Below are 12,076 nucleotides of genomic sequence, written 5' to 3'. Positions count from 1 at the left end.
GGGGAAGGTGGGTGTGGGTTAGGGGGCAGGGGAAGGTGGGGGTGGGTTAGGGGGCAGGGGAAGGTGGGGGTGGGTTAGGGGGCAGGGGAAGGTGGGGGTGGGTTAGGGGGCAGGGGAAGGTGGGGGTGGGTTAGGGGGCAGGGGGAGGTAGGGTGGGTTAGGGGGCAGGGGAAGGTGGGAGTGGGGTGGGTTAGGGGGCAGGGGAAGGTGGGGGTGGGTTAGGGGGCAGGGGAAGGTGGGGGTGGGTTAGGGGGCAGGGGAAGGTGGGGGTGGGTTAGGGGCAGGGGAAGGTGGGGGTGGGTTAGAGGGCAGGGGAAGGTGGAGGTGGGTTAGGGGGCAGGGGAAGGTGGGGGTGGGTTAGGGGGCAGGGGAAGGTGGGGGTGGGTTAGGGGGCAGGGGAAGGTGGGGGTGGGTTAGGGGGCAGGGGAAGGTGGGGGTGGGTTAGGGGGCAGGGGAAGGTGGGGGTGGGTTAGGGGGCAGGGGAAAGTGGGGGTGAGTTAGGGGGCAGGGGAAGGTGGGGGTGGGTTAGGGGGCAGGGGAAGGTGGGGGTGGGTTAGGGGGCAGGGGAAGGTGGGGGTGGGTAAGGGGCAGGGGAAGGTGGGGGTGGGTTAGGGGGCAGGGGAAGGTGGAGGTGGGTTAGGGGGCAGGGGAAGGTGGGGGTGGGTTAGGGGGCAGGGGAAGGTGGGGGTGGGTTAGGGGGCAGGGGAAGGTGGGGGTGGGTTAGGGGGCAGGGGAAGGTGGGGGTGGGTTAGGGGGCAGGGGAAGGTGGGGTGGGTTAGGGGGCAGGGGAAGGTGGGGGTGGGTTAGGGGGCAGGGGAAAGTGGGGGTGAGTTAGGGGGCAGGGGAAGGTGGGGGTGGGTAAGGGGGCAGGGGAAGGTGGGGGTGGGTTAGGGGGCAGGGGAAGGTGGGGGTGGGTAAGGGGGCAGGGGAAGGTGGGGGTGGGTTAGGGGGCAGGGGAAGGTGGGGGTGGGTTAGGGGGCAGGGGAAGGTGGGGGTGGGTTAGGGGGCAGGGGAAGGTGGGGGTGGGTTAGGGGGCAGGGGAAGGTGGGGGTGGGTTAGGGGGCAGGGGAAGGTGGAGGTGGGTTAGGGGGCAGGGGAAGGTGGGGGTGGGTTAGGGGGCAGGGGAAGGTGAAGGTGGGTTAGGGGGCAGGGGAAGGTGGGGGTGGGTTAGGGGGCAGGGAAAGGTGGGGGTGGGTTAGGGGGCAGGGGAAGGTGGGGGTGGGTTAGGGGGCAGGGGAAGGTGGGGGTGGATGTGGTGTGTGAAGAGGCCGGATATTCTTCGCACAGAAAAGCACAATCAGAGAGTGAACCAGAGACAGATGCCTCAGACTAGAGCAAGTCTCTTACTGTTACACTCTGTGGGCAAACGTTGGGACCAAGGAGACAAACAGAACAAGGAGGAAACCTTTTACAAACGCAGGAACATTTGAAAGGCACTATCAAATTTTTTTTTTAAGTACTTTGTTTTACCAAAGTGTGAAAATTTTCTGAAGCCAGTGGCTTCAGAACCTTTACGTCATTGAAAAGTTTACACCTCGGCCGGTTGGGGAGTGTGTGAAACCGCCCCCTGTCTTCTTTCGGCTATTAAAAGGAACCGTAGTTCAGCTCTTCGTAGCATCGCCCTCCTCCTCTTCGATGTGCACTTTCGTTTCCAGGTTCTTGGCTCTGAAAAACAAACAAGGTGCGTTTGTCTTCATTCGTTCTCTCGCGGGTGTGGGCTTCACTGGCCAGGCCAACATTTGTTTCCCATCCCTAATTGCCCTTGAGAAGGTGGTGATGAGAGGCCACCTTGAACCACTGCCATTCATATGGTGTAAGTACACCCACAGTGCTGTTAGGGAGGGAGTGCCAGGATTCTGACCCGGTGACATTGACGGAACGGGGATTCCCCAAGTCAGGATGCTGAAAGACTTGGAGGTGAATCTCGAGGTGGCGGGGTTCCCAGGTATCTGTTGCTCTTGTCCTTCTCGGTGGCCGTGGATTTGGAAGTTCCTGCCTTCGGAGCCTTGACCAGTGCCTGTTGGGCATCTTGTAGATGGTGCACACGGCTGACACTTTTCAGTGGTGGAGGGATTGAAATGTTTGTGGTAGGGAGAGCAATCAAGAGGGGCGGATTTGTCCTGGTTGATGCCGAGGTTCTTGAGTGCTTTTGGAGTTCTTGCACTCATCCAGGCAAGTGGAGATCTGTAACTTGTCCCTCTTTCTGCCTGTGTAAGTATTGGCACTGGCCCATTCTATCTTCCTTTTGAGACAGCAGTAATGATTGATTAACTCTGGACACTCCAGACCAACCCTACCTTATCCAAAGGGGTGCAGTACATTCTCTGGGAACAGTTTAGTTCAGAGCCTTGGGCATGCTTAACTGAACAGGCTCTTTCCAAATCCCGCTGTGGGATTATGGTCTGCATTTTTTTGACCCACTTTCCTTTCTTGCATTTTACCGTGAGCATCATCAGCCACGGCTCGGTCGGCTGCACCCTGGATTTTGTGTCAGAAAGTTACGGGTTCAAGTCCCACGCCAAAGATTTGAGCCCGGTGCAGTACCGTCGGAGGTGCCGGCTTTCAGACGAGAGATGAAACCGAGGCCCAGTCTGCCCTCTGGTGGACGTGAAAGATTCTGCAGCATCTGGCTAACCCAGCGGAGGAAATTAAAATCTTGCCTTGAATCCTGTGACCCCATTTTAAATCCCATCGGTACAAGTGCAGTATGAAACTCTGGTTACAACATACCCCCTGCCCTTGATAGAACCCAACTTGAAAGAAGCTCAGAGGGTTTGTCCCACCTCAAACTGGAGCTGGTTTCAGGATTATGGGCCAACCATTTCGGACGGTGACGAGGAGAGATTTATTCATCAGAAGGGTTGTGGATCTTTTGGATTCTTTACGTCCTGAGGGTTGCAGAAACTCCGTTGTTGAATATATTTGAGGCTGAAATGGACAGACTTTGGGTCTCGCAGAGAATCCAGGGATGTGGGGAGCGGGCAAGAGAGTGGAGTTAAGTCGAAGATCAGTCTTGACTGTATTGAACGGCACAGCAGGTTGGAGGGGCTGAATGGTCTACTCTTATGTTCACATGTCCTTATGCCTGGCCAACATTCCTCCGACAACCAGTTGGTTGGCATTTTTGGAATCTTGCTGTGAACAAACATTTGGCTCCCTTCTCTATACACACACACACACACACAGACACAGGAAAAAAAATATTATTTGGGTGCAAAGCCCAGTGAGATATTCCGAGAAATAGGACGAGTCGTTATAGGAAAATTTTGTGCTGTCAGAGCTCATAAAGTAACATTATATCGAGCAGCTTTAAACATCAGCTTGTCTGCCTGTGGTTTTAGTTTAAACATTGTCACAATTTATGGGAGTGTTACAATTTGAACGAGCGCACGGTCTCTGCAGGATTAGCCAGTAGCTTACGGTCAAGGCCCCACAAGTGAAGCCCCATTTGCGTCTATTTAATGAAAAAGCCCTTTTCCATCTGGAGATTATCGAACTGGACACAGTGACTTATGTGATCATTTTATTCTTGAATATGTAACGGTTTATTATTATTCTAAAGTGGCTAATGAAGCTTGTTGTGTTTTAAATTGTATTTTCATTGCTTGTGTTTAAGCGAGTCATCAGACAATCCCACCTATTGTTGCTGTAAAATGGGTCATTTCGTTGAGAATCAGCCCAGTGAACAAAATTGCATACAGAAGAGCAGACTGTGGCATGTTTTTGCACTGTCGTCATGTTTTGAAAAATAAGATGCCAGTCGATTGGTTGCAGCTTTACCTGGCTACTCTGAGGACAGAACAGCATTGCCTGGAGGGTGATGCGTCTGAGTGCATTTTGATGCTCGGTTCAGTGCTCAGATTAGATTTGCTGGAACGAGGGCTTGAGTCACCATTTGTGCACCACGGGAGTTGCATCCAGTGGCCATTTGCAATCTCTGGTGCCTGGCACAGTCTCTGATTATCGGACGTGGGCGTCGCTGCCTCGGCCAGCATTTGTTCCCCATCAATTGAACCAAGTGGCTTCCTGAACCATTTCAGAGGGCATTAGTGACCAAACACACTGATGTGGGCCTGGAGTCACATGTAGGCCAGACCGGGTAAGGGTGGCAGATTTCCTTCCCTGGAGGACATTAGTGAACCAGATGGGTCTTTACGACAATCGACATTTCAGATTTTTATTGAATTCAAATTTCGCCATCTGCTCTGGTGGCATTTGAACCCAGAGGATCTCTGTATTACTAATCCAGTGGCTATATCAATGTGCCATTGCCCACTCCAACCTAGAAGGTGCTGTCTGAAAGGGGAAGTCGGGTGGAAGCACATGTAGGTGAGAAGTGGATAAATACTTGAAGGGCAAACATTTGCAGGTCTATGGGGGAGAGATCAGGGGAGCAGGATTAATCTAGTAGCTGTGCAGACCCAATGGGCCGATTGGCCACCTCCAGTGCTGTATCGTTCTGTGAATGGCCTCGGGCTATTTACTTTCACGTTTAAAGTAGGAAGCTCGCATGGAGCATAATGACCGGCATCGACCGGTTGGGCCGAATGGCCTGTTTCCTGTGTTGTACATTCTGCAGTCCGGTGAATATAGGTGGCTGCCCAGCTCAGCGGAGTGAACGGCCAAAAGCATTGCCACGCTCTGAAATGGAAATGCATTAAATTCACCGATGTAATCTTTCTTTGAACCTATAGACTACTTAATGGCGGATGAACGAGAGTCGGGGATAGAGCTTAATAATCTTAGCATGACAAAATAGTTGTGCAGACAGGCAGCGAGCCTCATCTCAAGGGCTTATATCATCAAATTAAATTTGCTGAGATTCTGTGAAGTGAGAGGTTTCCTCCACTAATCTGCTGGTGTTTTAAACACTTGAAGCTGTATTTCTGACATCACAATTCCACGAAGATAATATTTTTTGCCCGTTAATATATTTAATGCGCACACCCCCCCCTCAAACAATAGAAGCTGCGATGCTTAATGCAGCAGAGATAAATTCTTTTAAGGAGATTGTTTGCTGCTTGACAATTGCAGACAGATTAGGCAGTGGGAAGACTTGTCCTGGATTTCGGTGTTCCTGCTTCCCTCTTCCCAGATCAAGGTCAGCTGCATTGTCAGCAGGCTTATCAAAATGTGCTTTGAAAATGTGTGCTTGGGTAAGGAGCAGATTTGCCAACTCGGGAAGGGAGGGAGATGGGGAGAAGGAACGACTAAGAGATGATGGGCAGCGGGGAGAGGAGGGAGGGGGATGTTGACCTATATTGGCCCCGAGTCGAGCAATGTCTTGATTATAAAACTCTCCTCCTTTGTTTTCAACCCTCGTCCCTCCCCTGTCTCTGTAATCCCCCATCGCCCTCTGTGACCCCCACCACCCTCTGTGACCCCCACCGCCCTCTGTGACCCCCACCGTCCTCTGTGACCCCCACCACCCTCTGTGACCCCCACCGTCCTCTGTCAACCCCCCACCGCCCTCTGTGACCCCCACCACCCTCTGAGACCCCCACCATCCTCTGTGACCCCCACCACCCTCTGTGACCCCCACCACCCTCTGTGACCCCCATCGCCCTCTGTGACCCCCATCGCCCTCTGTGACCCCCATCGCCCTCTGTGACCCCCACCGCCCTCTGTGATACCTGCCCCCCTCCAGTTCTCCACCCCAAATTTAATCGCTGCACCACTGGGGCCCAGTCTTCCGTTACCTGGACCCAGAAATCTGGAGCCCCCTCCCCTCAGTCAGCACCTCTCCTCCTCCTCTACCTCGCTTTGCTCATAATAGTAATCTTTATTAATGTCACAAGCAGGCTTACATTAACACTGCAATGAAGTTACTGTGAAGAGCCCCTAGTTGCCACATTCCGGCGCCTGTTCGCGTACACTGAGGGAGAATTCAGAACGTCCAATTCACCTAACAAGCACGTCTCTCAGGACTTTGTGGGAGGAAACCGGAGCACCCGGAGGAAACCCACGCAGACACGGGGAGAACGTGCAGACTCCGCACAGACAGTGACCCAAGCCGGGAATCGAACCTGGGACCCTGGCGCTGTGAAACAACAGTGGTAACCACTCTACTACCGTGACGCCTTTGATCATCTGACCGAATACCTCTTCGCCAGACGTAACCGCACCACGATTTCAATAGGTAATCATAGAGTCATCGAGGTCTACAGCACGGAAAGGGCCCTTCGGCCCATCCCCTCTACATCAACCACCTAAACATTCCAATCCCGTGCTCAAGACAAACCACCAGTTACATTTAATAGACCATTATGGCTGCAGGAAGAATTCTGCAATCTCCTCGCACGCGGCCAGAGGTCTTTTGCATCTGCCTGATGACCATCCAGGTCTTTTGCATCTTGGGTGGATAGACAGCTTTATACTCTCATGTCAAAGGCAGCCCCTCCAACAGTGCAGCGCTCCCCCAGTATTGCTGGGGAGCACCAACCTAGCTTTCATGTCCAAGTCCCAGGGGGTGAGCCTGGAACCCACAACCTCTGTCTCGGAACTGGGGCACAGCTCTGACATTCAGACACAAAACCTACTGAGATATCCCAGGCCACACGAATAATCTGGTGAGGTGGGTCGTTGGACGGTCCTCCTGTTGCTTCAGTTGAAAAATGCAGCTTTGCCAAGCGCTCTTTGATAAGCATGGTCGGGGTTTTCTGAAATATACCTCCAAAATGTATTCCTAAAATATTGGCGCTTTCGAGTGTGGACGGGACAGATTCGCTTGGATGCTGACGGGTGTGAGGCCGGAAAAAAATTGGGTCATCTTTCGTTACAACAGCGTGGGTAATGTGACGATGATTAAAAAAAGGTGTATCAAATTATGGAACAATGGGACCTGGTGGAAAGAAGCAGTCTGTTTCCACTTGGTGAGGGGGTCAGCAGTGAGGAGTCAAAGACAGAAGATTATATGGAAGAGATTAAGAGCAGGCAGCAAGAGAATCTTTGTCACACACACACACACACAGAGTAGTGCGAAGCGGTGGGATTGACTTTGTTTCTGTCTTAACCATTAAACCTATCTGAACATTTTTGAGATTGGATTGGATAGGTGGATGAAAGAATTGGGGTGGAAAGGATTTGGGGAGAGGGTAGATCAATGTGTTTAGGACAGTGTTGCTCGTGGGGTGTGTCTTGTTACCTGTGTGGTAGGTAACTTGTGCTACTCAATCCTTGGTTGATGGTGAGGTCCTCTGAATCTTGTTGAAGAAGACTCAAACTCGTCCAGTAACAACAAAGGTTTATTGAGTAACTATAACAACAAGTGCATGAGTTCTTTAATTTAACTTTGATACTAGTGATAAGGTTAACAAGATCTAACAACAGTCTATACGTAACTCCACTAACTATCTGAACTATTCTCATATTGCCCTGATCACAGTGCGCCCGAGAGAGAGAGAGAGAGCCCCAGACACAATGTGGCTGCCTTTTATACCCCCGTTGGTCCGGCCCTCTAGTGATCATGTGGTGCTACTGATTTCTCATTAACCCCTTGTGTACATGCACATACAGAGACCACTACAGGGTGGGGTGGGCTGCGTTTAAAAAACAACACTGGGCTGGCTGGAACGACCCCCTTCTGTGGTGCGTTTCTCGGTATTTTCCTCTATATGGGACAAAACACAATCTGTTAAGCTCCTTTGGCTGTTTCCGTGGAGTTTCGTGCCAGGAAAAGGGAACAGCTTATTACTGCAGAAATGCAATGAGATTTACGTAAGCTGATTGTGGCACAAAACACTTTGGCAGCTGTGTTTCCGCGCAAGAGAAAAAAAAAAATCAGACATCTGTCACCATCATGGCATGGGCCAAGACGGGCAAGAAATTCTCCTCTCTCACAAAGTCCCTCCAAGTCCAGGACAATCGTTTCCGTCCTGGGACCATTCATGAGTTTTTAAAACGAAAGATGTGCAGAAATCGTGACTTTTTTTTATAAACACTAGAGTTTAAAAAGCACCAGTTTATGGGCAAGCTTCATTTCAATTCCCCATGCTGATACATTCACTTGTAACGAATGGTGAATAAGGCCAGTCACTTGAATAGCATGTGTTGTTCAGACTGGTTGAAGTGGAGGTCATACCTGCAGTGATATGTATATATAGAGACACGTAAAGGGTTAAGGATTACATCTCAGTGTAACACAACCACTAGAGGGCAACACTAGATTCCACAGGGTGGCATTTGGTGCAGTGGTTAGCACTGGGACTGCGGCGCTGAGGACCCGATTCGAATCCTGGGCGAAATTCTCCGTAATCGGCGCGATGTCCGCCGAACGGCGCAAATCAGTCCGGCATCGCGCCGCCCCAAAGGTGTGGAATCCTCCGCATCTTGAGCGGCCGAGCCCTAACCTTGAGGGGCTAGGCCCGCGCCGGACTGATTTCCGCCCCGCCAGCTGGCGGGAAAGGCCTTTGGTGCCCCGCCAGCTGGCGCGGAAATGACATTGCCGGGCGGCGCATGCGCGGGAGTATCAGCGGCCGCTCACGGCATCCCCGCGCATGCGCAGTGGAGGGGGTCTCTTCCGCCTCCGCCATAGTGGAGACCATGGTGAAGGCAGAAGGAAAAGAGTGCCCCCACGGCACAGGCCCGCCCGTGGATTGGTGGGGCCCGACCGCGGGCCAGGCCACCGTGGGGGCACCCCCCGGGGCCAGATCGCCCCGCGCCCCACCCCCCCCAGGACCCCGGAGCCCGCCCGCGCCACCTTGTCCCGCCGGTAAGAGAGGTGGTTTAATCCACGCCGGTGGGACAGGCATTCCAGCAGCGGGACTTCGGCCCATTCAGGCCGGAGAATCGCCGGGGGGGGGGGGGCCTGCTAACCGGCACGGCGCGATTCCCGCCCCCGCCGAATCTACGGATCCGGAGAATTCGGCAACCGGCGGGGGCGGGATTCACGCCAGCCCCCGGCGATTCTCCGACCCGGCGGGGGGGGTCGGAGAATCCTGCCCCCTGGCCCTGGGTCACTGTCCAGTGGAGTTTGCACATTCTTCCCATGTCTGTGTGGGTTTCACCCCTCCCTCCCCAACACAAAATATTTTAAAAACCACTAGATTCCACTACCTATATGGGAACTCAATGGATCTTGCGTCTCTGCCAACCAGGAGTGACTAGACGGCAGAGTGTTAGAGAGAGAGATCACAGCATAGTTAGCACGTTTAGTTTAAATTAGTTAAAAGTTTAATATAGATTACTTGATCACTAGTTATAGTTCAGCAGAGTGTGCAAACTCAATATTAATCAATTCATTATTCAATAAATCTGTTTTGCTTTAAGTTGAAGATTGGTGGTTTCTTAAGAATCACACTATCAGACCATTCTGGATATATAAAGCAAAGAGTAACGATATATTACCAAAGAGTAATAGAACAACACCATGTACGTTCAGGGGATTCAACGTTGTAACTGGCTCCGCTTCCTCCTCTCGTCCTGCAAGTCCTCTGTGTATCTCTGTGCTCCTCCAATTCTGGCCTCTTGCTGCCTGGCTCCTAAGCTCCGGAATCCCCTTCCCGAACCCCTCTCTCTCCCTTTATGCTGCTCCTTGAACCCACCTCTTTGACCAAGCTTCTGATCACCTCACCGTGTTCTAATATCTCCTTATGTGATTTGGCGTCAAGGTGCGTTTGATAACGTTACGATGTGCAGGTTGGGCGGATTGGCCGTGATAAAATTGCCCCTTAGTGTCCAGGAATGTGCAGGATAGGCGGTGATGGGGCAGGGGGAGCGGGCCCAGGTGGGGGTGCTCTTGCGGAGGGTTGGTGCAGACTCGATGGGCCGAATGTCCTCCTGCACTGTATGGATTCTATGGGGTGCTCATGGAAGATTTGTAACGATGATAAAGGTGCTGTAGAAATGTAGGTTTTGGTGGTGGTGCGGCCTGAATGTCCTCACACACCTGCTGCTTTGAGTCAGACTCTGAGACACAGACATGCTGATAAAAGAAAGACTTGCATTTATATAGTGCCTTGCCTGACCAAGTGATATCCCAAAGCATTTCACGCCCGGTTAAATACTTACAAAGTGTCGTCCTTATTGCGGCTCGTGAACTGTGGCCGTCAGTCGCGTCTCAGCCACATTTCTGGCCTTCATTTTAGAAAAACGATGTGACATTGGTGCAATAAAGGATCTACAGGGAGACGGCACCGGAGCTGAGAGATGATAGCTGGCTGCAATGATTGCACAGGCTGGGTCTCTTTGCTTTATACTGTGTGGTGACCTGATGGAGACCTTCAAGGTTATGAATGCGTTTGACAGGGTAGACAAGGAGAAGGTGTTTCCACTTGCCGGTGACTAGAGGCCATAAATGTAGGATAGTCACAAATAAGTAGAGAATTCTGGAGAAACCTCTTTACCCAGAGAATAGTGAGAATGCGAAACTCATTGTTACAAAGAGTAGTTCAGGTGAAAGTATAGTTACTATTCAGGGGAAGCTGGATAAACACATGAGGGAGGAGGAATAGAAGATATGCTCATAGAGTTGGAGAAAGCAGGGTATGAGGGGGCGGGGGTGTATTGTATAAACACCAACATCAACCAGTTGGGCCCAAAGGACAGTTTCTCTGCCCTCCGTTCTATGCAAAGAAAAATAACTTATGATGTCTTTTGTTGTCTATCTTAGAACTCCTCAGGAAATGATTAGAACTCAAAATGCCAATAAGTCTTCCCTGGCCCAGGAAAGTGAGAGACTGCAATCACATTGGTCCCCACCCAGGGATAATTCCACCTCTCCTTCAGAAGCAAAGCTGACTGACAAAGGGGATGAGTCTGGTAAGTACCAATGACATTAAATCCCTTATGGGTGCTACTGATGGGATAGGTCATGAGTTGCAATCAGTATCCAAATCTGAATCCCTGTGAGCTTCCCACCGTGGGTAAGGATGGGGTATCCTGCATAAGAGAAATGGAAAATATAGACCGGAGATTAATCAATCCTCATGTTAATTTCGAACACTTCAATTCTTTTAACGATGCCATTGTTAGTAATGACCATTTCTCAGGCAGCACGGTGGCGCAGTGGTTAGCATTGTTGCCTCACAGCGCCGAGGTCCCAGGTTCGATCCCGGCTCTGGGTCACTGTCCGTGTGGAGTTTGCACATTCTCCCCGTGTCTGCGTGGGTTTCGCCCCCATAACCCAAAGATGTGCAGGGGAGGTGGATTGGCCACGCTAAATTGCCCCTTAATTAGAAAAAAAAATGAATTGGGTACTCTAAATTTTTTTTAAAAAGTGACCATTTCTCTCCCCCTCCCCCACCCTCCCTCCACCACCACCATATTGGATTCCAAGGATTTTAATTGCGAGTCACACTTGAACAGAGTTGTCAGCTGATGAACTGGGAATGTTAATGGCTGGCGTTACCTCTCTGCCCATGCGCCGTGACACGATTTCTGCATTTTGTTCCTTGTTTTGTTTCTCTCAGATTTCTTGCCCGGCAGAAGAAGGCGGCAGCCAATCGCAGGCAACTCCCTGGACATGAGGAACGGTTCCTCAATCGCAGGGCAATCCCATTGGAATAAAAGACAGTCGCCCAATCCACAGAGACAGTGGTCAGGTAGGTGACTGAACCCTGGAAAACCCGTCTTCTTTCAGGCAAATTCTGTTTTTAGTTTGAAAACGCCACTCCCTTTTCCTTCTCCTTTTTCTGAAGGTGCAAATTCATTTTTCAACAGTGACTATCATGTGAACAGAATGCACACTGGGTGGTGCCGTCAAAACGAAAACACCCAGCCTTTCCTCACCTCCTCCCAGTGTCCCAGCCGTCACCTTTTTTACTCTCTTCAATTAAACAAATTAACTAATTAATAAATTGACAGCTCCTTAAGGGGCCTCTTACAAAAAAACAAGGAGCGGGATTGAATGGCCACGCTGTGCCCGTTAAACACCCTTAAAGTGGTGCGCGGCAGCGCAGCATGGCCGATAGAAGCCAGGGGACACCAGCTTTACCCAGCTTGCAACACCTCGTGAGATCTATCCCTTTTTCGCAAATTTGCATAATAGACCGAGGCAGCTAGTCTCGGTGTAAAATGCAGTTTCCCGAGCTACCCGAGGCGTTGGGATCCATCCCTTTCACCTCAGAAACCTGGGCGA

At 51.3% G+C, this 12,076-nt stretch overlaps 1 protein-coding gene across 2 annotated transcripts in view; it reads left to right on the top strand.

The window, feature by feature from the left end:
• LOC140399276 (uncharacterized) overlaps positions 1–12,076 on the top strand; it is a 185,255-nt gene that overhangs the window by 88,588 nt on the left and 84,591 nt on the right. For both annotated transcript variants that reach the window (XM_072488743.1, XM_072488742.1), the window contains exons 13-14: positions 10,610–10,758; positions 11,409–11,540. In XM_072488743.1, coding sequence (XP_072344844.1) covers positions 10,610–10,758; positions 11,409–11,540 — 281 coding nt within the window. The remainder of the gene's footprint in view (positions 1–10,609; positions 10,759–11,408; positions 11,541–12,076) is intronic.

The sequence above is a fragment of the Scyliorhinus torazame genome, chromosome 22 (assembly GCF_047496885.1).
Source record: "Scyliorhinus torazame isolate Kashiwa2021f chromosome 22, sScyTor2.1, whole genome shotgun sequence".
Classification (NCBI taxonomy): domain Eukaryota; kingdom Metazoa; phylum Chordata; class Chondrichthyes; order Carcharhiniformes; family Scyliorhinidae; genus Scyliorhinus; species Scyliorhinus torazame.
This window is presented reverse-complemented; position numbering and strand designations above follow the sequence as displayed.